The 27,306-nt window shown below is 36.7% G+C and overlaps 1 protein-coding gene across 9 annotated transcripts in view; it reads left to right on the top strand.

Annotated features, from left to right (window-relative positions):
• The window catches only part of CHM (CHM Rab escort protein), a 190,684-nt gene that overhangs the window by 53,771 nt on the left and 109,607 nt on the right, over window positions 1-27,306 (top strand). For 6 of the 9 annotated variants that reach the window (XM_001083432.4, XM_015127760.3, XM_028842244.2 and 3 more), the window contains exons 3-4: window positions 19,756-19,828; window positions 22,654-22,778. In XM_001083432.4, the coding sequence (XP_001083432.3) occupies window positions 19,756-19,828; window positions 22,654-22,778 (198 nt within the window). Of the gene's footprint in view, window positions 1-19,755; window positions 19,829-20,833; window positions 22,779-27,306 lie in introns of all 9 variants that reach the window. The other 3 variants (XM_028842241.2, XM_028842240.2, XM_077988259.1) reach the window with 2 other exon arrangements.

Genomic DNA, 27,306 nt, shown 5'->3' with positions numbered 1-27,306 from the left:
ATGTTGGTTGATGATTCTGAAGTGCCCCACTATAAATATCAAGTACAACCTCTGTTGATTTAGAAACACTGTCTGTCATTATCAAGAGCAGCTAATCTTATTCAAAATAGTGACTTCATTGTTGTATTCCCATACATTTCTGTAGACATATGTTAAACTAAAGTGAACTTCTGCTATATTGTAATTGAGGGAGCTCTATTTTTGTGTGCCAGCTATCTGCCTCAGTAAATGTAAAATCTGTAGTTTTTTTCAGAGGCTACAATTACTGTAAATATTAATGAGCTGCGGGCATGTGAAATTTAAAGAACAGATGTGATTTAAAAGAGCAATTTGCAATTCTTAAATGTAGAGATTGGCATTTACTTTAAACTTGAAGTTGTTAAAGGGAGGTGTAGTAAGCACAGAAGTTGATACTTCAACAAAATCTACTTCTGTTTTTGTTCAGTGTAATTTCAATTTCTATAGTTGTTCATTTACATGATCTCAATTGATCCTTTTTTCTGATAATTTATGTCATTTGGTTTTATATTTTTTAAATATCAGTCTTCACTTTCTGTTATATACTACCTTCATATATATATTAACTGAATTCATTTAGATTCAGCTTTTCTTATTATTAAAAAGAGAATACTTAATATTTAGGGTCTTTACATCTCATTATACTAAGTGTTTGGTAAATTTATGTCATGGGTCCAAATAATTGTCATAAATGCAGTTGTTGATTTTTAAATCTTATATAATAACCATATTATTCCTAAAAGTTGAAAACATTATGTTTTAATAATTTCACCAAGTAAGCATATTCATCTAAATAGTATTATGTTAGATTAAGAATTGATGATGTCACTGAAAACATTGTTATATTTTAAATATTTCACCAAGTAAGCATATTCATCCAAATAGTATTATCTTAGATTAAGAATTGATGATGTCATTGTTATATGTCTGTCAGTCCCTGGGCTAGATTTCTCTTTGGCCTGACAAATGAATTTTTTTTTTTTTCCTAGGTAGGAGTTGTGACTAGTTAGGAGTTGTTTTTTGTTTGTTTCTTGGTTTGAAAAAAATCCTTTTTTGTATAATTATAAAAATATACATATGCTTGTCATAAGAATTCAAGCAACGTATAGATCTATATATTATAAGCATATATGCATACATACATGAAAGATATACATGTCATCCTTCCCATATACCACTCCCAATAGACCATCAATATAGATTGTCCCCAACTTCTGATGGTTTGACTTATAGTTTTTCAACTTTATGATGGTATAGAAGCAATACTCATTCAGTAGAAATCATATCTCAAACTTTAAAATTTGATCTTGGGCTAACAATATAAAATAGGATACTCTCTTGTGATGCTGGGAAGTGACAGCCAGTCACAGCTTCCAGGCAGCCATGTGATCTTGAGGATAAATAGTTGATACTCTACAATGTTGCCTGATGATTTTGTCCAACTGTAGTCCAATGTAAGTGTTCTGAAGATGTTTAAGGTAGGCTAGGCTAGGCTATGGTGTTAGGTAGGCTAAGTATATTAAATGCATTTTTGATTTATGATATTTTTAACTTACTGTGGGTTCATCAGGATGTTATAAGTCAAGGCACATCTGTATACATGAAAAATGAAAAATACGCATTATCTTTCCCACATACCACTCCCAAGAGACTCATTATAGTTTGTTATGTTCTGTGCAGGGGACTTAAGAGAGAAAATTTCATGACAGATGAAGGAACGTATGAGTGAAAGGATGAAATGAAGTGAATCGAAGTAGTGAAAATATGCCATGGTAGTATCTCACCATCACCTCTGTGTATTTACTCATTCTTTTCACATTTGAGAATATTATTTAGTAATATTATGTTAAAGAACAATAAAAAATTAATTTTTTTTTTTTTTTTTTTTTTTTTTACAAATAGTTGACAAAAGCTACAAAACTAAATGAGACCATATAGGAATGTATAAAGAAAATTCATCCCAATAGATTTCTTGGGAGCTGTAGAGCTATGGCTGACAGTCATTTCAAAGTGTAGCTTGAAATCTGTGTTGTGCTACTGAAGATTATCAGGATATCTTGTAGTTTCTTCACTTATTTATTTATTTATATAAATATGTTGCCCAAACTGGAGTGCAGTGGTGCCATCTCAGCTCACTGCAACCTCCGCCTCTTGGGTTCAAGCAATTCTCCTGCCTCAGCCTCCCCAGTAGCTAGGATTACAAGCATGTGCCACCATGCCTGGCTAATTTTTGTATTTTTAGTAGAGATGGGATTTCACCATGTTGGCCAACCTGGTCTCAAACTCCTGATCTCAAGTGATTTGCCTGCCTCAGCCAAAATAGTAGGATTACAGGTATGACCCACCGCCACCAGCCAGCTTCTTCACTTTTAAGGGAGAGTTAGAATTTTTTTCTTCAGGGCTTTGTAAGGTAGGGTAGGTAGTAGTGGTGGGGAAAGTGGAGTAGGGGCTTTTTGTGCTCATTTTTTCTCCAGCATTGACTTGACACTGTATTGACATCCGTTTTCTTACATGTCGTTGTTGGCTATGTTGTGGCACTCAAGTGGGAGACCCTAAAACTTGTCAATAATTGCTACTTCTCAAGAAATATAGAAATTATAATGTAATTAGAAAGCAGTTATAAAACTGATTGAGGTTATGTTCTTTTCTAGTTCCTGGGTATCGAGGTGAACAATAAAACAGACTATGACCCCTGCCTTTGTGATGGACCTTGGACCCTAGGGGGTATAGACATTAAACATGCTCAAATTTTATATTATAAACTGTACTATGAAGGGAAAAAGGGGAGCACTACTAAAGAATAATAGGGGCATCATTTAGATTTGGTGGTAGGAGGTTGGAGTGAATTGGAGTGGCCACAATGCAATAATCCCTTATTGACTTCTCACTATGGATATGACACTCTGAAAGTGTTTGAAATATAAATGAAAGAAAATGACAGAGGCAAGTCTTAATCATATTAGGTTTATTTGCCAACATTAAGGACATGTGCCTGGGAGTTAGGTCTTTGCCTTTCTCCAAAGATGATTTTGAGGGCTTCAGTATTTGAAGGGGAAAGGGCAGATGTTGAGGGAAGAAAAATCTTTAAAAACTGTGTCAATAGATAAAAAGACAAAAGGTTTGCATCCTTTTGAATCTTTAATCAGCTTTCACTGAATACACAATTTTCATGTGAGCAGAGGTAGAGGAAATAGCCACTCATACCTTCATCAGGCTCAGTGAATCTGCATTTTTTTTTTTTTTTTTTTTTTTTTTTGGAGACGGAGTCTAGTGGAGGAAGCAATCAGATACTTATTTGTCTTAGTAGTGGTGGGGAAAGTGGGGAATTTCCTTGTGGGCAAATTGTGAGGGAGGTAGGTTGCTTTTTATCTTCATAGCCATTTTATTCAGCAACCACATGGGAAGCAGATCTGCATGACCCAGTTCCCAGCTTGACTTTTCCCTTGGGCTTAGTGAGTTTGGGGTCCCAAGATTTATTTTCCTTTCACAGGGAGCCAGCATTATTTTCCTGTTTAATCCTTTTATAGGAATAGTTGATTTTTTTAGTAGAGCCAGATTTTTTTGGCTTGAAAAAGCTCTACCTCATTGACTTATTTCAGAAATTGCATCTGTATTCGTCAAGTCAATTTTATGCTATTTTTCTGCCTTGGAAATTAACTGTACATATGTAGAATTAAGTGAGAAATTTAGTTGTGATGCCCTGCTTTGGTAATGAAAGGATAAAAGTACTATGTGTAGATGCTCAATTGTTATTTGCTCTTAAGAAAACAGTATTCATTCAACAGCTATTCCTGTGAAGTTTCTTGTTAGTGGCTTGTTTGGAAATTAAGATGGGTTAGTTTATATTTTCTTTACTGCAAAAGTAAAATAAAATGGCTCTTTCTTTTCTACCAAAATAATCATATATATGTGAATAAGGTAACTAAAAGATAAGTATTTTAAAGGTTTTAGATTCAAGACTACCATAAAGGGATAGGGGAATAAAGTAAACATAACTTCACTTAGAAGAAATTATCTATTTAGATAAATAAAACAGTACAACCCTGTAAGGGTGAGAAAAATGTATAAGTATCTAAGAATCAGTGTTAACTTAGTTTTCTCTTTCCCTTTTTCCCCCATGTTGAAGACAGATTTTATGATGTCTGTGGAAATAATTTATGAGTGAAAGTGATTGTCGTTTGTTCAACCTAATCTAGTATTCAAGATGTAACCTGTTGAAGCCAACATGATGTAATAATAGCTACCATTTACTGAACAGTTACTGTCTTACGTGTCCGTGTGAAGAGACCACCAAACAGGCTTTGTGTGAGCAACATGGCTGTTTATTTCACCTGGGTGCAGGCGGGCTGAATCCAAAAGAGAGTCTGCAAAGGGTGGTGGGATTATCATTAGTTTTTACAGGTTTTGGGATAGGCGGAGTTAAGAGCAATGTTTTGGGGGCAGGGGGTGGATCTCACAAAGTACATTCTCAAGGGTGGGGGAGATTATAAAGAACCTTCTTAAGGGTGGGGGAGATTACAAAGTACATTGATCAGTTAGGGTGGGGCAGAAACAAATTGCAATGGTGGAATGTCATCAGTTAAGGCTATTTTCACTTCTGTGGATCTTCAGTTGCTTCAGGCCATCTGGATGTATACCTGCAGGTCACTGGGGATATGATGGCTTAGCTTAGGCTCAAAGGCCTGACAGTTACTTGGTGCTCTACTAGGTATTTTACAAGTGTTTTAACTTATTTAATTATTACATTTCTCTAAAATAAGTATAATTTGCCTCCTTTTGCAGATGAGGAAACAAACTCAGAGTCCAATGTCACATGCATATTAAGGGAACAACCAGGTTTTAAATAGAGGTCCATTTGACAACAAAACTTGTGCTCTTTCCTCTAAGATAAGCTGTAGGGTTGCAAAAGACACAAATACTGGGTTTGATGGTGGGGAGGTCTGGTTCAAGTTATGACTCAGTCACTGATTATTTATGTGACTTGTCTTGTTTTCCTCAACTGTGAAATGGGTCTAGTGCAAAACCTCCTTTGAAGAATCACTGTGAGGGTCCAGTGAGTTACCTGTAAAAAGTTGAGGTGTGGCTGCTAAGGCCTGATAATAAAATGTAGCAGGTTCAACAAAACTTTTTTTTTTTTTTTTTTTTTTTTTTTTGAATAATAAGGAATGTTTTCACCCTCTACTTTGGAGGGCAGAGTGGGAAAAATATTTAAAAGTAATTCATGTATTTGTATGGTCTTAAACCAAATGTCATTATATTTTTAGGTCACTGAAATCCATATTGACATTTGCAAATTTCAGGAGCTTCATTTGCAAATGATAATACAGTTTTTGCATGAAGAGAGAATTTTTTTCCCTTAGAGCTTAAACAGAGGCTAAATGGAGACAGCTCTTAATGTAGAAATTGTGAAACATCAGCTTCTCTCTAGATACCACTTTGACTTGTTTATTCAGTGGATTTGAATTAAGACAGCTTTCATATGACTAGTGTTTGGGTGAGGGAAAAGGGACAAGATGGAGGAAGGTGAACCAGATGGAGCAGTTCCTGTTGTTTCTGGGGTCTTCATCACAGATTTTCCCGTGCCCGGGAAAAGAACCAAATCAACTGAGCCTGCGCAGAATGACGTCAAGCCGGCCGGGGACACCGAAATTCAAGCAGCCACTCCTACACACACGCCCCAAACTCCTCCCCCTCCAGCTCCCAGGCATAAAAGTCCGCCCCCAGCAGGAGCCAGTGTGACTTCTTCGGCCCCGCATTTGTGGACCGGAGAACATCACCCAAGAGCGCTGGCGCGACTTCCCTGGCCCCTCCCCCCCACACACACACCTGAGGACCAGAGAACCTCGTCCGAGAGTGTATGCATATTTGCAAATAAAAGGCTGCCACTTTCTTCACTCATTTTGGCCTTTATTGATTGAGAAACAAAACAACTAGAAAAATACAAGCAAAGATAATTGAATGTACTGCTTCTGCATACAACTCCCTTCTCCCCTTGAACAATTTCTTTACTATCCTTCCTCTTTCGAAAATAAAGAGAAAGGTTTTTCTATTATATTTTTTTCCTTATTTTTTTGTTTGGTTTTAGTTTTATTGTTTTGTTGCCTTGCTTTGACTTTGAAATGGCAACTGTCCCTACCAACCGTTGGGTGGGGGTGGTAGTTGAAGAATATCAGTCAGTTTCACAGCTGAAAGTATGCTCTGCAGCAATAAAGCTTTAAGCTTTTATCTGATATTCTAATTTTGCTATTTTTCCCATTAATGAAAATGAAGTTTAATTTTCCCTTCCAAGAAAAAGGAAGGGTTAAATTTAAGGAACCATGAATACTCTGAAGTAAAGGATGGGGAGAAAGGGAGAGGGAATCATCTGTCCTTAACCCTTTGATCTGTCATTTCTGTCCTCTCAGCTGTGTCCCCATTCTTGTTTCTGTTTGTCTTCTTCCTTCTCAGGGTTGTCAGTGAACGTAGCAATGCCTGACTGGCACTGGACTGTGTTAATTGCTTGCACAGGGTGCTGGAAACTCCTGTGGGTACATTCTTCTGTGTTCACATTTTGCAAGGAGAAGAGGATGGTGATGATGCTGTTGATAACTTACTATGTGCTAGGCATTGCTTTAAATACTTTCATTTCTATGTTACAGGTAAAGAAATTGAATTTTAGAGTAACTTCTGTAAAATTATTGACTGAGATCTTGCTGCTAGTAAAAGGCACGGCTACAATTTGAATCCAGATTTGTCTGGTGCCAAAGCCTTGATTAATATCATTGTATTCATCGTAATAATTCCCTTAGTTAACTATAATTATTATGCATTAAAGATTCAGAGATGACTAAGCTACTGTCCTTGCCCTTAAGTTGCTCTCAGTGTAGTCACAGGAAGCATTCATGTAATCTAATTATAAGACAGCATGACAAAACTCTAATAGAAGTATGTGCAAAGCTATGGAAGCACAGGGATCGGTTCTTTTTGAAGAGTTGCAGGCTTCATAAAAGACATGATACTGGATTTGAGTAGTTCTGTCTGTTTTTACTAGTTTCATCATTAGTTTTATGGTGGAATAGCATTTGGGGCATAGGCAATAGCACTAATAAAAGCAGAGAGATATGCAGGCACTTGGCTTACTCAAGCAGTTTTGAGTGTGCAGTTGTGGTTGATGCATGGCAGAGAAAGGCAATGTCCAGAGATAAGACTGGGGAGTTAGGTTGGCACTAAGTTTTGAAGGGTCTTATAGCAATGCTAAGGATTTTGGACTCTACTCTAGAAGTATTAGTGAGCCATTAAACATCTTTAAGCTAGAAATGGCTTAATACGGTTTGCCAACACCTGATCACAATGGCAGTAGTGTGAAGATTGAATTGAAAGGGAAAGAAACTACAGGCAGGGAAACCTTTGATAAGACTAATGTCATAGATAGATAAGAGGGAGTGAGGGCCTGAAATAATGCAGCAGTGTTAGGGATAGCAAGGATAGAAGGGGCTTAAGAAATTAACTAGAATGGATATGTGAGGAAGGAATAATGAGTGAGTTTAAGATATTTTTATTTTTTATTTTTTTTTAGCATAGGAGGTTGTAAGGATGGTGTTGCCATTTATTGAGATAGAGAAACTGAATGGATGACCAAGTTGGGGGTGCGGGACAGATAATAAATTTGTCTTTTGGACATGTAGAGACTAAAGTACATCTGGGACTTTTTGTGAAAGGAGGTGTCCAATAAGCTCATGACTCATGATCTATGTTTTCAACCAACTAAAGTAGATTTGAGTCTGGAGCTCACCAGAGGGGCCCAGATCGGAGAAACCAATTAGTGAGTCATCAACAGAGAAGTGATAATTGAATCAGTGGAAACAGATGAGATCTCGCAGAGGGAAACAAAAATTGAGGGCAACCTTTATGTATTATTTGCTCATCTACCTGCCTTGGTTGTCTATAAATGGATTTGAATGGGTGGACTAATGTGTAATAACTAATAACTCAAACACAGGAAGATCTCTCTCCAACCCTAATGACTGCAAATACAATCTAGTATTTCTTTCTGGCAGGACGATCTGATTACCAAACTTCTTGTAGATTCATAGGGCTCTCTTAAAACCAAGTAACATTTCAAAACAACATGTTGTACGTGAGAAATATATATACACTTTGTGTTTGTCAATTAATAAAAGCAAATGAGATCCTGGTCTTCCTCTCTGACATTAGAATTACTTCTGCATACTCTATCATAGAGGCCCACTTTCCTTGGTCTTGGAATGAGGAGATGGTGAAAGGAGCTCAGCTTTCTTGTGTAGCAAGTATGTGGAACTTACAGTAAATGAGAATTTGTATAGGGAGTAAGTCCAGTATATTTTCTAGCCTATTCTATTATTTGTCACCAAGGAGATAGTGACATGTCATGACTCTTTGTGGTACTTCAACCAAATTTAAATGAAATAGAGACTCTTTTAATGTCTATAGTATATTGTACTCAATAATATCTAGCAAATCAATAGTAGTAGACATGCCAGACTATTATTTTCCTATTGTTATCAAATATGTGAAGGTATTTGTGCACATTAAATGTGAGATAAACAATAAAATTGGTTGTATTTTAGGTCCTAGAAATGAATAGTTTCCCCAGCTCTGACATTAGAGTAATCATAGCCATGGAATTATTATCCAGATGAATTGGGGTAACAAAATAAAAGCTAGATTTCATTCCATCTACTGTTTGTAAATAGATGCCACTGTCTTTACTTATAGTAAGTCAGATTCCAGAATTTGTATTATATGCTTATGTTTATAATTTAAATATTCTAATCTTGTAAATTATAGGAGGCAGCGTGTTTAGTGGAAGGAGCAGAGGCTTCGGTGCCTGATAGTCCCTGGTCTTAAATCTGGGTTTTGCCATTTCCTAGCTGAGTGAGTTAGACAGTATTCAGCTTCACAGTTGTTGTTTTCTCCCTAATTGTAAAATGGGGATAATTGTAGCACCAATCTCTGGATTCTTGTGAGAATAGTGAATATAAAATGCCAAACTCAACGTATTTAGTACCCTATTTTTCTTGTTCTACTTAACATGGATTAAGCCAGCATTTCTCAACATATGCTTTATTAAGCCCTAATCCTTCAATATACTTTTTTAAAAAAACATGTTTGTTGGTTAACTAAATTTGAGAAATTCTGCCTACTGCTATAATTCCCTCTTGGAGAGCTATAACAGACATTAATGTATTTAATCGTGCTGAGAAGCCACCACATAAACAAATCTTTTTTTGTTGCTGCTGTTTAAATTTTTCAACCTAACATTTTCCAAATTTATTTTGTTACTGTGCATTTCTTTTCTTGGAACACCTATTAATAATAGCTCATTTTGATGGGGTACATTTTAGAAAAGGTTAATTTAGTAATCAGGACCAAGTACTACTCAATTAAGTGTTTAACTTCATTGAACCACAGCTACCATTATATCTTGTGGACTAAATGGTGCTAGCCAGCTTAAAAGTTTGGGAATTTGTATGTTGTAATGGACAGGATTAGAGGTCAGGAGAACCGAGTTTCAATTGCAGTTCTGCAAATTGTAACTGTGTGGCCCTGACTAGTGACTAAACTCTACACAGACAAGTCATAGTGTTCTCATCTATGAAATAACACCCTTTCTGTCTGCCTCACAAGATTGCCAGAAGAATCTGTGAGAAAATAGTTGTAAAAACAAGTTGGGAAATTAAAACTGCTGTCAATGGAAGATGGTATTTCTACTACTCTAGGAAAAGGAATTGTAGGAGCAGTGAATGAATAATAGGACAGTCTGAGATTGAGCTATGCTGTTCTTGTTCCCATCGAGCAACCTTGGATATCATCAGCTACCTGCCTGAAAATATTTTCAACTCCTAATTTCTTAATAATTAGAATGGTTCCCAGATGAATGTGCTTGAATGTCAGTAGCTTCATCTTTTGTTACTGTTCTTGGACTTGCTTACAGAAGCCATTTCACAGTACAATATGTAGTTTAGTAGCATTTAGCTATGCCTGCTGCTGAATATTCAACACTGAATTGTAATTATGATGCACAATGGAAAAGAAGATTGTTAGGATTTAATTAATAAGCTCTAGTTAATGGGTTTAATGCTCAGCCTTCTCATATAGTTCAACTTTCTTTGAGTCTACATGTAATATTTCTTTTCTGTTGAGATGTTAAGCAAACTGATATTGCTTTAACATTAAACACCATGTGAAGGATGAGAAAGATCTTGATTTAGTTTCAGTACTATTTTTTTTCTATTATCTTCTTGATGAGTATTAAGGGAGGGTTGTATAACTTATTTCCTTATTGTTTCTGGAAAACCTTAGGTGGCACTCTGAATAAGCTATGCAAAGCTTTCAAAAGATTACAACCATGTTTTCTACAATTTTTTTTTTTTTTAATTTTTAGGTCTACAGGTACATGTGAAGGTTTGTTACATAGGTAAACTCGTGTGATGGGGGTTCATTGTACACATTAGCTCGGCAACTAGGTATTAAGCCCAGTACCCAAAAGTTATATTTTCCACTCCTCTTCCTCCTCTCACCCTCAAGTACACCCCAGTGTTTGCTGTTGCCTTCTTTGTGTTCATAAGTTCTTATGATTTAGCTCCCACTCGTAAGTGAAAACACTTGGTATTTGGTTTTCTGTTCCTGTGTTAGTTTCCTAAGGGTAATAACCTCCAGCTCCATCTGTGTTCACGCAAAAGACACAATCTTGTTCTTTTCTATGGCTGAATAGTATTCCATGGTGTATATATACCACATTTTTTTTTATCCAATCCATCATTGATGGACATTTAAGTTGATTCTATGTCTTAGCTATTGGGAATAGTGCTACAGTGAACATTTGTAGGCATGTGTCTTTATGGTAGAATTATTTATATTCCTTTGGATATATACCCACTACTGGGATTGCTGGATTAGATGGTAGCTCTGCTTTTAGCTCTTTGAAGAATGTTCATACTGCTTTCCACAGTGGTTAAATTTACACTTCCACCAACATTGGACAAGTGTTCCCTTTTCTCTGCAACCTTGCCAGCATCTGTTATTTTTTGACTTTTTAGTAATGGCCATTTTGACTAGTGTGAGATGGTATCTCATTGTGGTTTTGATTTTCATTTCTCTAATGATTAGTGATGTTTTTTTTTTTTTTTTCATATGCTATTGACTACATGTATGTTTTCTTTTCAAATGTGTCCATGTACTTTGTCCACTTTTTAATGGGATTGTTTGTTTTTCTCTTGTAAATTTGTTGAAGTTCTTTTTAGATGTTGGATATTAGACCCTTGTCAGATGCATGATTTGCAAAAATTTTATCCCATTCTGTAGGTTGTGTGTTTATTCTGTTGATAGTTTCTTTGCTGTGCAGAAACTCTTAAGTTTAATTAGATTCCACTTGTCAATTTTTGCTTTTGTTATGATTGCTTTTGGTATCTTTGTTATGAAATCTTTGCCCATTCCTATGTCCAGGATGGTATTGCCTAGGTAGTCTTGCAACGATTTAATAGTTTTGGGTTTTGCATTTAAGTCTTTAATCTGTCGAGTTGATTTTTGTATATGGTATAAGGAAGGGCTCCAGGTACAGTCTTCTACATATGGCTAGTCTGTTATCCCAGCACAATTTATTGAATAGGGAGTCTTTTCCCCATTGCTTGTTTTTGTCAGCTTTGTTGAAGATAGGTGGTCATAGGTGGGCAATCTTATTTCTGTGCTCTCTATTCTATTCCATTGGTCTATGTGCCTGGTTTTGTACCAGTACCATACTGTTTTGGTTACTGTAGCCTTGTAGTATATAGTTTGAAATCTGGTAACGTGATGCCTCCAGCTTTGTTCTTTTTGCTTAGGATTGCCTTGGCTATTTGGGTTTTTTTTGGTTACACATACATTTTAAAGTAGTCTTTTCTAGTTCTGTGAACAGTGTTGTTGGTAGTTTGATAGGGATTGCATTTAATCTGTAAATTGCTATGGGCAATACGGCCATTTTAATGATATTGATTCCTCCTATTCATGAGCAGGGGATGTTTTTACATTTGTTTGTGTCTTTTGATTTCTCTGAGCAGTAGTTTCTAATTCTTATTGTAGAGAACTTTTACTTCCCTGGTTAACTGTATTCCTAGGTGTTTTATTCTTTTTGTGGCAATTGTGAATGAGATTGGCTTTCTGATTTGGCTCTTGCCTTGCCTATTATCAATGTATAGGAATGGTAGGGATTTTTGAACATTGATTTTGTATCCTGAAACTTTGCTGAAGTTGTTTATCAGCTGAAGGAACTTTTGGGCCGAGACTGTGGGGTTTTCTAAATATAGAATCATGTAGTCTGCAAACCAAGATGGTTTGACTTCCTCTTTTTCTTTTGGATGCCCTTTATCTCTTTCTCTTGCCTAATTGATCTGACTAGGACTTCCAATACTATCTTGAATAGGAGTGGTGAGAGAGGGCATTCTTGTCTTGTGCCAGTTTTCAAGGTGAATCCTAGCTTTTGCCCGTTCAGCATGATGTTGTCTGTAGGTTTCTCATAGATGATTCTTATTATTTTGAGATGTATTCCTATAATACTTAGTGTGCTGAGAGTTTTTAACATGAATGAATGTTGAATTTTATCAAAAGTCTTTTCTGCATCTATTGAGGTAAACGTGGTTTTTGTCTTCAGTTCTGTTTATGTGATGAATCACATTTATTTATTTATGTATGTTGAAGTAACCTTGCATCCCGGAGATGAAGCCTGCTTGATCGTGGTGAATTAACCTTTTGATTTGCTGCTAGACTCCATTTGCAAGTATTTTGTTGAAGATTTTTGCATCAATATTCAATCAAGGATATTGGCCCAAAGTTTTCTTTTTCTGTTGTATCCCTGCAAGGTTTCTGTTTCAGGATGATGCTGGCCTCGTAGAATGAGTTGGGGAGGAGTCCCTCAGTTTTTTTGGAATAGTTTCAGTAGGAATGGTACCAGCTCTTCTCTTGTGCATCTGGTAGAATTCGGCTGTGAATCCATCTGGTCCTGGGCCTGTTTTGGTTGGTAGGCTATTTATTTCTGATTCCATTTCAAAGCTTGTTATTGGTCTGTTCAGAGAATCAGTCTATTCCTAATTCAGTCTTGGGAGGGTGTATGTGTCCAGGAATTTATCCATTTCTTTTATGTTTTCTAATTTGTATGCGTAGTGGTGTTAATAGTAGCTTCTGATGGTTATTTATATTTCTGTGGGGTCAGTGGCAATACTCCGTTCGTCATTTCTAATTGTGTTTATTTGTGTCTTCTTTCTTTTCAAGTCTAGGTGACGTCCTATCTATCTTATTAATTTTTTCAAAAAGCCAACTCCTGGATTCATTGATCTTTTGAATGGTTTTTCCCGTCTTCATTGAAATTCTTGGTTGCAAATCTTTTTCTTTAAGAATGTTGAATATGGGTTCCCAATCTTTTCTTGCTTGGTTGGTTTCAGCTGAGAGGACCACTTTTAGCTTGATGGGGTGCCCTTTCTCTCTAGCTGCCCTTAATGTTGTTTCTTTCATTTTGCCTTTGGAACATCGGAAGATTACGTGTTTTGGGGATGATCTTCTTGTGTAGAATCTTGCAGGGGTTTTATGTATTTTCTGTATTTGACTGTTGGCCTCTCTAGCAAGGTTGGGAAAGTTATCATGGAAGATATCCTGAAATATGTTTTCCAAGTTCTTTGCTTTTCCCCTTTCTCTTTCAGGGATGCCAATGATTTGTAGATTTTGCCCGTTTACATAATCCCATACTTCTCAATCATATTGTTTATATCTTTTTATTGTTTTTTATTTTTGTTGGTCTTATTTTAGAGAACCAGTTTTAAAGTTCTGAGATTCTTTCCTCAGGTTGGTTTATTCTGCTGTTAATACTTGTGATTGCATTGTGATATCCTTGTATTGTGTTATTCTGCTTTGTCAGATTTGTTAGTTTTTTTTTTTTTTTAAATTATTCCAGCTGTTTCATCCTTCAGCTCTTGTATTGTTTTATTGTGATTCTTAGCTTCTTTGGGTTGGGTTTCTCCAGCTTCCTGAATCTCAAAGATTTTCATTTCTTTCCATATTCTGAATTACATTTCTGTCATTTCAGGCAGCTCAGCCTGGTCGAGAACTCTTGTTGGAGAACTGGTGTGGTTGGTTGAAGGACATACGACACTGGCCATTTGAGTTACCGGAGTTTGTACATTGGTTCTTTCTCATATCTGCCTGTGGGTATTCCTTTAACTGAAGCATAGACTGAGTACAGTCAGTAGACTTCTTTTCTGGTTCTTTTCACAGGACCAAGGCTTTGTGCACAGTCTTTATTGGAAGCTGACTTCTTGTCTTTGGTTTAAGAGAGGGCTATGTTAGTGAGTATTTTTGGTCTTGAAGCCTTGGCGTGTCATCCAGTAGGTGGCACTTAAGTGTACTGGTTAGTTGGTAGATTCTTGCTTGGTCGTGTCTCTGCTACGTTTCCTCACAGTTGCAGCCATGTTCCTTATCAATACTCTGAAAGTGTGCGTTCCTTTCCCCCTTGAGTGCTGGCTGTAGACCATGACTTGGTGCTCCTGGGCTGCCCACTGAAACTGGGGTGATCTCAGCGTTTATGTTTTTTCCACAACTTGGAGGCAGCAGAGTAAGGGACCTTAGTAGTGATTTTGGCCAAGGGTCTTTTACTTGTACCGTGGGGGCTCCACCCCAGAGAGATGCAGGCCAGCAGTTGCTCAGTGCGAGCAGTCCAGGATTCAGGATCTGTGCTCTGGGCCCAACCTGGGTGTTCTCTAGTGGCGAGCAGTGGGGGGTGGGTGCGACTTGCGGGAAATGGAGTGACCCCTTTTTCTGTCGACTACAGTTAGTTGGAGGTTTGGGTAAAACACTTAGGATCTTTGCTGCTTCACTAGTCCGAGGGTAGCAAGGGAATTCCACTGCAGAGACAGTGGCAGAGAGGCTTTCAGTTGCTCCTGGGGGCTCTGTCCAGGGAGTTGCCGAGCTGCTACTGGCTTAATAGCTCTGGTGAGGGTAGCTGGTGACCCAGGCCTGGAGGACCTGCCTGGTGAGGAGTTATGGGAACGGGCTCCGGTGTAACAGTCTGGCTGCTTTTCTGTAGGGCTGCTATGGTATGCTGGATGCCTGCTCCAGTTGCTAATGACCTTGGATTTTCCAGTACCTCAAAGTATCAGCATTGAAGGCTGTGAAGCAGCAAATAAGGTGGCCTACCCCTCCCTTTGGGAGATCTATCTGAGGAAGATGTGAACTTGTTGCCAGACTTAAGGCACCTATAGGATATGGCTGGAGACTTTGGTTGGGAGGTCCGGCCTCATGAGGAGGAATGGGATTGAGGTTCCACTTAAGAAATGCTGTCTGGCCATGTTTTTGTAGAATAGCTGTGCTGTGCTGGTGGACCGCTTCCGTCCCTGGTTGGCTTGGACTCCCCAAAGCCCGAAGGCTGGAATGGCTATGTCACCCAAAGAGCAAAGATGGTGGCGCACCCCTCCCTCTGGGAGCTTCCTTCCAGGGAGTTTTCATATCTCTTTTGGCCAGAGAACACTGGCAAGGGCTGCTGGTTCCAGTTGGGAGGTCCTACCCAGTGAGGAGGAATGGAACTGGAAATCACTTAAAAAAGCAGTCTGGTCACATTTTCATAGAGTAGCTGTGCTTTGCTCGGGGACTGCTTCTGCCCTGGCTTGAACTCTCCAAAGCTCTAAGGGTGGAAGGGCTAAGTTGCCCAAACAGCAAAGATGGTGGCCTGCTTTTCCCTCTGGGTGCAATGTTTGAAAATTTGAAACCAGGGAGGTTTCAAATTTCTTTTTGGCTAGAAAACACTGGTGGGGGTGGCTGGAGGTCCTGGTTCAGAGGTCCTGCCTAGTGAGGAGGAATGGGAAAACAGCAGTCTGGGCCCGGGTGTGGGGGTTCACGCCTGTAATCCCAGCACTTTGAGAGGCCGAGGCAGGCAGATCACGAGGTCAAGAGATCAAGATCATCTTGGCCAACACGGTGAAACTCTGTCTCTACTAAAAATACAAAAATTTGCTGGACGTGGTGGCACTTGCCTATAGTCCCAGCTACTCGGGAGGCTGAGGCAGGAGAATCGCTTGAACCCGGGAGGTGGAGGTTGCTGTGAGCCGAGATTATGCCACTGCACGCCAGCCTGGAGACAGAGTGAGACTTCATCTAAAACACAAACAACAACGACAACAAAAAAACGTCTGGCCACGTTTTTGTAGAGCAGCTGTGCTGGTCTTGGGGAACTGGTTCTGACCTGGGATGGCTTGGACTCTCCAAAGTCCAAAGGCTGGAAAGACTAAGTTGCCCAAATAGCAAAAATGGCAGCCCGCCTCTCCCCCTGGGAGCTCTGTCTCAGAGAGGTGTGATGCTGCTCCCTTTGGCTGGCTAGAATTCCAAGCCAGTGGTTCTTATCCTGTGAGGTGCCATGGAAGTGGGGCCTGCAGATTGTTGCTGCCCAGTCCCCTGAATTCAGCCCCTTTCCTAGGGATATGTATGGGGGTCTAGCCTCCCACTTCTTTGGAGTCGCAGCTTCTTTAGCCGGGTTGCCTGGAAGTTACAGTCAAGTCCTGACCCCACTCCCAGTTTGTGGTATTTTTCATCATAGATTAACTTTTTCCACAATTTTATATAAATGGTATCATACAATATGTACTCTTTGGCTAAGGCTTTCACTCAGCCTAATGTTTTTGAGATTCATTTATGTTTATATAGCAGATGATTATTCCTTTTTATTGGTGAATAGTATCCCATTTTATGGATATACGACAGTTTGTTTATTCATTCTCCTGTTGATGGTTACATGGATTATCATCAGTTTGGGGCTACTAATAAAGCTGCTGTGGAAAGATTTGTACAAGTATTTTTGTCAGTATATGCTTTTCTCATGTGTAATTGCCTAGAAATTGAAATTACTCGATCATAAGGCGGATATATATTTATCTTATAAAAAACTGCCAGATATTTTTAGAAAGTGCTTGTACCGTTTTATATGCTCACCAAAATAAATGAGCGTTCTGGCCCTCTACATCAATACCAAGTATTGACAATCTTTTAAATTACTTTGGTGGCTGCATACTGGAATCTTATATGTTCATTTGTAATGCTACTATAATATGCACTTACCTAATGATATTGAGTACTTTTTCATGTGCTCATTAACCATGTTTTTTTGTGACGTGTCTCTTCAAACCCTTTGCCCATTTTTACCTTTTAATATCTATCTTATTAAGTTGAAAGAGTTCTTTATATATCCTGGATAACAAACCTTTAGTTTTACCTTTTTTTATTTTTTATTTTTGAGATGGAGTTTTGCTCTTTGTCACCCAGGCTGGATGGAGTGCAATGGCACAATCTTGGCTCACTGCAGCCTCCACCTCCTGTGTTCAAGCAATTCTCCTACCTCAGCCTCCTGAATAGCTGGGACTACAGATGTGTGCCCAGCTAATTTTTTTCTATTTTTTTTAGTAGAGATGGAGTTTCACCATTTTGGCCAGTCTAGTCTCGAACTCCTGACCTCAGGTGATCCGCCCACCTCGGCCTCCCAAAGTGCTAGGATTACAGGCGTGAACCACCGTGGCCGATCAATACCAAGCCTTTATTATATATATTTTCTGAATATTTGTGTCTGGCCCATTCATTTATTAAAATAATTTATTTTGTAGGGAGGTTTTTCATTTGAAGCCTAATTTATCAATAGTTTTAATTGCTTTTTGTGTCCAAAGAAACTTTTGTCTGTCCCTAATGTTGCATTTTTGATATACATTTATTACTTACATATTGGTATATCCATTCAAATAAATTTTACCTTAATCTTGAAGCTTTCACCCATTAGCCAGTGATGCTCACTTAAGACCTTATGTTGATTGCAAATCAATCTAAGTATCTCAACAAAAAAATATAGAGTCAGTAGTTTCAGGTTTTTTCCCCTCCTTTAAAGCCTAGGATATTTTCTAGTTTTGTAGTTTCAGGTTTTTTTCCCCTCCTTCAAAGCCTAGGATATTTTCTAGTTTTGTTGAGTTTTATATTTGAAGGATGAGAAGAGATAGCAGAAGTGTATTCTTCTCAGGCAAGAGGGATGAAAGTATAAATTGCTATGGGGAAACCTCAAATTCTAACATTCCTCTGTCTTCTCTATAGCTGCCATCACCCACCTTCTCCTTCCTTTCACTGTTCTCTCTGACGCAAGGGGTCACTGCTTGTAGGTTTCCTGATTCCAACATTTTAGTAAAGAGTGGCCATCTAGAATTGATCCTATAGCTGAAATTCTAGCTAAATTTTAAAGACCACTGGAGATTCTGGACAGTGTATGAATTTACATTATTTCCGAAGAGACTGTCAGATGTAAGTACAATATGATTTATATTAATAAAGCTACTTTCACAGGCGTTTTATTTAACCCTTTTCTCTGTTAGAGAAAAGCAGTACTTGTTTGGTAAAATGCTTGAGCCTAAAATCTGCTTACTTTTCAGACCTATGTCAACAGTTGATTTAAGAAACGTGAATCCGAATTGGGAGATGATCTCTAGTAGCATTATGCAAGAATTATGTTATATTGTATTTTATTTCATTTCATTTCATTATTTTATTTTATGATGAGGTCTTGCTATTTTTCACAGGCTGGTGTTGAACTCCTGGGCTCAAGGACTCCTCTCTCTTTAGCCTCCCAAGTAGCTGGGATTACAAGTGTGTGCCCCTGTGCCTGGCTGGAAGAGTCATGTTAGATATCACATTATAGGTTTTATTTTTTGTTTAATTGTTTAAAAACCTTTCATGAATTTTTATTTTATTAGAGAAGCAGAGAAGCAAAAATAAAAATGAAACAAAACCAAGAATCCGTCCCAACCAGAACCAGAATGGGTGTTGTAGGTGGGGTCAAGTGTACTTAGGGGCTCATCATATAGAGTCAGTAAGTGCAAATCGTTTTACAAGGATCGGAGGCCCAATATGCAGTGAAGAATTAAAGAGTTCTGGTTGCAGAAAATCCCCACTTAATGGTCTAATGTCTACAAAGTTTACCTGATCCTAGTTAGGAGACCTCTGGGTTGTCCAAAACAGCGATCTTCACATGACTGAGGAATGAAGAATAATAGCTCACCCAGTTATTAGTGAGAATTTTGTTTCTGTTATACTTACTGCAAATGTCTTGACGTGATGTGAATAACTGTTTCCCAGGATCTCCTTTTATTTTTGACCCTAAAGGCTAAGAACAGCACAGGGTCTTCCACTTTATCTAGAGTATCCAATTGTGTGTCCGGGTATTTGTGTACGTTTTGTGTTGGAGATGGGTTTGGTGGTGGGTGGTGGGTGGTGGTGGTGGTGGCGGTGGCGGCGGAGGTGTTGGTGGAGGAGGAGGAGATTTAAGTACTTACAGAAAACTTAGCAGTTTTTTAGTAGCTTTTTTTGAGATCTATCAAGATTTTCTTCCTTGCCACATTTGTTAACCCAGGAGTCATATATATTTATGTTATCTGCTAAATGCCCACGTCAAGCTGTTCACATAATCAGTGGAGAAAGCTTTAAGGAAGCCAAAGATGTTTTTTTAACTCCTTATATGATGAAAAATTTCTTTTGGGATCTGAGAGGCCCACTTTTAGCCTACCACTTCCACTTATGTGAGCATTCCAGTTATGTGTACTTTTGAACTCTTGAGGCAGTAATATTAAAAAGTGAAGTAAGTTTAAGTGTTAAAGATGGTTTGTTGATGAAGATCAGTGAATTGATTTTTATACCCTTTTCTTTACTCTTTTTTTTTTTTTTTTTTTTAAATTGTTACAGAAGAAGCTACTATGGAGGAAACTGGGCCAGTTTTAGCTTTTCAGGACTATTGTCCTGGCTAAAGGAACACCAGGTAAAGTTTGTATCTGATCTTTTAATTTGCTTTGTTTTATTGTATGTTACATAGTAACCCTGCATTGAAGAAAACCCTAAGCTTCACCTGTAATACGGGATTGATTCTTTATTTTTCTTCGCTTATTTTACAAAAAACATATAAAGTCACCTTTTCAGCTAATATTTTCCCAGTGTCTTTATCCCGTTTTAAATATAAATAGAGGCCGGGTGCGGTGACTCATGCTTGTAATTCCAACATTTTGGGAGGCCAAGGTGGGCGGATCACCTGAGGTCAGGAGTTCGAGACCAGCCTGGCCAACATGGCAAAATCCCGTTTCTACTAAAAATACAAAAATTAGCCGGGCATGGTGGCACGTGCCTGTAGTCCCAGCTACTCAGGAGGCTGAGGCAGGAGAATCACTTAAACTGGGGAGGTGGAGGTTGCAGTGAGCCGAGATTGCACCATTGCACTCCAGCCTGGGCAACAGGGTGAGACTCTGTCTCAAAAAAAAAAAAAAAAGAAGAAATATATATATGTATAGAAATAGAAATATTGGCTGAAGAGTAAACTGTTTATACTTAATAACCATTTTCTAATTATTTATATGCCAAATATGACAATAATTTTTCCCCAAAATCATCTTTAGAAAAAATATCCTAGTCCTTATAAAATCTCACATTTACTGGTTGCTCTTAGAGTTAGTATATTTTGAACAAACACCAAAAAAAAAAAAAAAAAAAAAAGCCTAACAATTTGGGGAAGATACATTAATTTGAAATGATCTCCGTGGTGATTTTATATTTATAGATGTCACCTGACAGAATCAGCCAAAAGAAAAATCAAAGAAATTTAGTATGAATTCAGTGATTTTTTTCTAAGGGTAGGATCTCAATACCAAGCTGTTTAATACCATTATAAAGAAACTGTTTAGGGATCATGTATAGCATAATATGGAGAGTCAGTTATGGAGTTTGCTAACTTTTATAAGACAGATTTTAAAAAAGCTGTCCTAATCTTATGCAGATTGGTACGTGTGGCTTGAAATGAAATTTCTGCTGAGAGCATCATACAGAAGATCAGAAACTGCCGTATCGCAAAAGAATTTCGATGTTTGGAAAGGAGGATGATGTAGTCCAGAAAATTGTATTCAGTTAGCTAAGACTTGTTAAGCATTTATCATGTACCAAGCACCATTGCATTGATTGATTGATTTAATCAGTGTACATGACTTAATCATTGTGCATGACTCAAAAAATGCCTCTCATGATGACAAAGACACTGATATTGAAGATACAGTGAAAATTCAGATTGAATATTGTTGCATGAAATGAGTGTAGAGAAACAAGCAATATTTGTAAAATAGCATTTCATATAATTCAAACTGTGTAAGTCAAGAGAGTAAATAAGTAGATATTTAGCTGTTTGGTCTGTATGCTTAAATATTCATGTATTTACTTTGATCAGAAACTCTTTTTTACATCTTATTTTTGGGAGGTGTATGTGACGGTCACCTTATATTTAGGCTTATTTAGTACTTCCATAAGAAAATTTAGTGTAGATTCTCAGAACAACAATAACAAAATATACCCCAATAGTCTGAATGGAAGTTAAAAAAAATAAATTTGGTGATGTTTTATATTTATTCAAATAAAAATGTTTTTCTGGAAGTTTAGTTTATTTTAATGATTGTTTTCCTCCAGGATCTTAACTCTGCCACTGTCTTTGTCTCTCTCCACTCCCTTTCCCTGGTCCACAGTTCTTTTCTTAGGCTGGTAACCTCATATCTACACATTCAAAATTCTTGTATTTCACCTTCTCTTCTACTTACGTTGGGATGTTTAGTACTATCTAATATTATACTTGATAATAAGAGCTGTATGTCACTACTTTTCTTCAGTTTAAAATTTTAAACACAGGACAACAAAGCCTTTTAAAAATGTTTATTGCCTTTATGACATTTGTAAGTTTAGAAATTTTCTGAGATAAATTTACTTAAAAGATGTTGTAATTCTATTTTCCTACTAGTTCCTTCAGTATGTATAATACAATTTCAAAAAGTTTTCTCTGAGAAAGATGTGTATTACACAGCTTAAGATTTTAAACAGATTAAAAATTGATCCTTGACATTTGAAAAAGGTTTATCTTGACACCTTCAAAAATACTCTGTATTCAGATACTCCATAAAATATAATTTGGAATTATTGAACATTTTAACAGACCACTTTCAACCCTTAGTGAGAGTTTACATGCTTTGTTACACATTCTTGTTTTTTATTGTCTTTCTTGTTTTATAAGGTATTCAGGGACTAATTATTATACAGCCCTTATTTATACTGTGCTGAATATTTTTTAGAAGTACTTTTATATGTAATCAAAATTTGATATGACTAGTGACCAACCTTCAAAGATCTGAAAATAAATAGAATGAAGTTATTTTGACTCTGCTGTTTCAACCAAAAAATGTAAAAAAACCCTGTTTTTATTAACGAGTAATGTATATAACAGATATACTTGATTCTCAGCAGATAGAGGGTTAGTTGTCCTAGTTCTTAAGCAATGTCTAAACAGCCATGTCCGAATGACTTTTTCAAAATTTCATATACCCTGATAGAAAAGTATAAATCAGATCTAGTTTTTGATAGTATAGATTTTACACATTGTTTTTCTCTCCTTCCTTTAAAGTTGGAACACTTGTTGGACTGTCTTTCGTGACTCTGGGTTGATATCCTTTGAGTTTTGGTAAGGTGAAATAAGCATGAATTTAGACAAGAGGTACATTTTCTCAGAAAATGACATGTTTCACACTGCCCACTTTAATTAAAACTTATCTGTGTTTTGTTTAGGAAAACAGTGACATTGAAAATGACAGTCCAGTGTGGCAAGACCAGATCCTTGAAAATGAAGAAGCCATTGCTCTTAGCAGGAAGGACAAAACTATTCAACATGTAGAAGTATTTTGTTATGCCAGGTATGAAAAGTGTTTACTGCAGGTAAACTAAGTTAATGTCTTTTTCACTCTTGTTCAGAAGAAGCCAACAATAAAGATTTAGGTGGCATTGGTTGCTACAGGTTACATTAATATGCTGGTTTTGCCTGTTTTTAAATGGAGCTTTCAGTTTTCTCTGTTTGGGTGATAATGATAACATCTTGCCTTAATGCCTTCGAATTTACCAAGCTGTTTTAAATATATTATCTCATGTGATCATTAAAACAATTCTGTGCTAGAGTAGGGCAGATAGTAGTAGTAATAGTTGGATTTTTTACAGAAGCCTCAATGGAACTTAAGGAGATTAAGTAGTTGCAGAAGGTCACGTGGCTTGGTAAATGGCAGGGCCACACTTAAGCTCTAGAGTGGTAGAGCTCAAGATTAAATTCCAGAGTTTTTTCCTCCTGCTCCAGGATTCTTCCAACTATATCATCTTTCTTGAATAATACTCAGTGTAGCAAAATGGAAGATTATAATTTTTGAATAAATAAATTTTGTGGGCATAATATTTGGGTACATATTTTGGTAAGTTAGGATAGAACAGTGGGAAGTAATAATGTTTTAAGTATCTTCCTCTGAGAGAGATTCACTGTTTAAAAACAATTGGGTTAGTTTACTTTTTCAAATGATATATGATTGACAGGTTAAAAGGTAATAATCACATAGTTAAGTCATTCAAGTAGTTGTAGAGTCCAGAGGTTTAGAACATCAGACCGTCAGGCACTTTAATAGTAATTAAAACTTAAAATTCAATACACCAGAGATTCTTCAGGATGCGCTTTGTCATCTTACATATCATTTTTGTGGCAGAGTGTTAAGCATGAGCCTGTGAAAAGTTTGGGAACGTGCTTGACTTCTTAAGCTATGTTCATATCTTTCATGTAAGTAGCATTCTTTCCCTGTAATATGCAGTTTGTGTTCTGTGATTTTCTGTAAAAGCGCAGCCTTTGAAATGTCTGGTATAGATTATAATTTGTATAATGCTAAATGCCATTTGGTATGAAAAGGTGCAGCTCACTAGCTATTGTTCAGAGCCAGTGCTGAAAGATTTAAAACAGAAGATGATTTCAACTGAAAAGACATATGCTTTAATGAAATGAGGAATAAATATTTGGTAACTTTCTTGTGTACTTTTGTGTGCCCATGAATATAGCTTGACTACAATATAGTGACAGTCACACTGGCCTTCCGAGAGGTATTATACTTTTGTTACTTCAAGGCCACTGATTACTTTTTATGATAATTGAGGTTAATAGTTTCTAATGGCTGAGTTGATACATTTTTTTTTTTTTTTGAGACGGAGTCTCGAGTTGATACATTTTGAATGCAAAGAAAATTATCTTATTTTCAGTTCCTGATCTCTTTAGTTTCATTTGTATAACTTCTCAAAGTGAGAAACTAAATTGTTGTTGGTGGAAGTTTTGTTTGAAGACAGTGAAATAGAACTGTTATATGTTCCTCTTGCCAGTTAGAGTGTGGGGCATATAATGTTCTATATGTCTTAATTCACTTGGAAAAGTTAGCTGGTTATTAATGTCAGGAAAATAATAGCTGGTTATTTCCTAAGCAGGAAAAGCCTTGAGAACATCCAGGAAAGTAGAGAAAGTACAGAAAATCCATTTGTAAGGGCTGTCTATAGTAAGTGCTGGCAACATGGGTAAATAGGACTAACAATATCTCACTTAGCCCCAGCAAGACTGGCTTCCTTAATCTTTTGGATCATGTTCACAAACTTGAAATTATATGAAAGAGGCTAGGGCCAAAATAGTTGTCACAAAATTTTACATTATACAAGAGGTTATCATCAGCACTCACTTAAATCAAAAGCCTTATTTATTTAGTACTTATTTCTGACAACCTCATTTTCTGTGTGTGTGTGTGTGTGTGTGTGTGTGTGTGTGTGTCTCTATGGGTGTGTTGTGCGTGTTTGTGTTTCCCCCTAGCATTGTAGTTTAAAGCAGCAAATAGGAAGGGGTATCTGCTAGAGGCAGGCAAACTGAGAACCACATGGAAACTAGGGTTATAGTCCTTAATTTGCTATGTGATACTGAGCAAGAGATGTCTATTTTGAGTCTATGTTTTGCCATTAATAAAACGTGTTTGGAGGGGTTTGGACTAGGCGATCTCAGAAGTCTCTCTGGGCTCTAACATGCTACTATTTTAAGTGCTACTTGGTAGAATAATAAAGAAGACAGCATCGGCAAGCTGAAAGCATACTTTGGGCCATTTAGTGTATGGGTAAGTGGCTTTTCATGTCAGAAGATCCCTTAAGGCCATCACTATATTATAGTCCAGTATAATAGGTGATGATCACAATTGTATCCCAGTGTCTTCAGGCAAAAGTTACATAATGTTCTTTATCCTCTACTTGAAAAAGTAGAGGATTTGAAGTATGTTTTAGAAAGACAAGTATTAAAAATGATTAGAATAAAAATTGTACCATTTTAAGAGACGAGCTTTTGTTATCTAGAAAATTCTCTTACTTCCTCTTGAGTAAGTAAGAGTATCACTATATAGTAGATCTTTAACATTTTTAAAGGATACATTACAAAATCTTCATGGCTACCCTTTTGTAAATAATGAAAAATATGGTACAGGTTTCTGGCTTTTTGTCGTTGCTTTTTGAAACATATGTGTTAGTGATGCTAATGTTACATTTTGCAGATATGGAGTTTGTGTGTATTTAGTTCCATACAATTTGATCACATTTGTGGGTTCATGTATTCACTATCACAGTCAAGTTACAGAGCAGAGCAGTTCTATCACCACAAGGACCCCTACTATTGTTTTTCTGTTAGCACATCTGATCTACTTCTTATTCACCCTACCATTCATAACTCCTGGCAACCACTAATCTGTTTTCCAGCTCTATAATCTTGTCATTTTAAGAATATTATGTAAATGGAACTGTATAGTATGTAATGTTTTGGCATGGGCTTTTTTTTAACTCAGCATAATTCCCTGGAGATTCATCCAGGTTGTTGTCTGCATTAGTAGTTTGTTCATTTTTCATCACTGAATAGTATTCCACAGTAATGGATTTACCACAGTTTGTTTAATCATTCAACCATTGAAAAACATCTGACTGTTTCTAGTTTTTGCTATTATAAATAAAGCTGTTATGCAATTTTGTGCATGCATTGGTTTTAATGTGACTTTCTCTGGGATAAAAGTTTTCATTTATCTGGGATAAATACCTAATATATAATTGCTGGGTCATATGGTAATTACATATTTGGTTTTAAAAGAAACTGCTAAGCTGTTTCAGAGGAGCTATACCATTTTACATTCCCTCCAGAAATGTGTAAGTAATCCAGTTTCTCCACATACTTAATTTGATGTTGTCACTTTCTTATTTTAGCCATTTTGATGGCTCATTTTGAATATTTTTTCATGTTCTCTTATTTGCCGTCCATAAACCTTTTTTGGTGAAGTGTCTGTTCATGTCTTCTGCTTGTTTTAAAATTGGATTAGTTTCTTACTGTTGAATTTTCAGAGTTAAAAAAAATCCATTCTAGATATGTGTCCTTTGTCAGATATGTATTTGGAGAATATTTTCCCCAAGTCTCTAGGTTGTGTTTTCATCCTCTTTAAATAGGATATTTTACAGGGCAAATATTTTTAATCTTGATGAGATCTAATTGATCAATTGGATGATTATTTTGGTGTGAAGTCTAAGAACTTTTGGCCTAACTATAGGTATAGATTTTCTCTTATTTTTTTTTAAATTATAGTTTTATGTTGGATGTTTAGGTCAGTGTTCTTTTTTGTTTTTCGATCTAAGGATATCCAATTGCTTCAACACCATTTATGGAAAAGGCTATTCTTCCTCCATTGAATTACTTTTATACCTTTGTCAAAAATCAGTTGATTGTACTTGGATGGGTCTATTTTGATGTTCTTTATTCTGTTCGATCTATTTGTTTTTTCCTCCACCAATATCACATTATCTTTATTACTGAAGCTATATGATAGGCTTTACTCTTAGATAAATTCCTCTCAATTTATTTTTCCTTGTCAAGATTGTTTTAGATATTTTAGAGTTTGTGCCTTTCCATATAAATGTTTAAATAAACTTGTCTATGTCTAAAGAAAAACCTTGCTGAGATTTTGATAACAATTGCTTTAATACTATAGATTAGTTTGGGAGGATTGACCTCTTTATTATTTTGAGTCTTCTAATCTATGAACATGGTATGTCTCTCTATTTATAAAGCTCATCTTTGATTTTCTTCAATAGAATCTTGTAATTTTCAGCATACTGATCCTGTACATGTTTCGTTAATTGCATACCTAAATATTTAATTTTCTTTGGAACAATTATAAATGGTACTGTCTTTTTAATTTTGGTTTTCACATATTCATTGCTACTATCTAGCAGTGCACTTGCCTTTTATGTTTTGATTTTGGATATTTATTGAAATCTTACTGAATTTACTTCCCAGTTCTGGAAGCTTTTTTGTAGATTGCTTGGGATACCTAGATAATTATGTGTTCAGTAAAGAGGAAA

Source organism: Macaca mulatta, chromosome X (genome assembly GCF_049350105.2).
Source record: "Macaca mulatta isolate MMU2019108-1 chromosome X, T2T-MMU8v2.0, whole genome shotgun sequence".
NCBI lineage: Eukaryota > Metazoa > Chordata > Mammalia > Primates > Cercopithecidae > Macaca > Macaca mulatta.
Note: the sequence above shows the minus strand (reverse complement) of the source record. Positions and strands in the feature narration are given on the sequence as shown.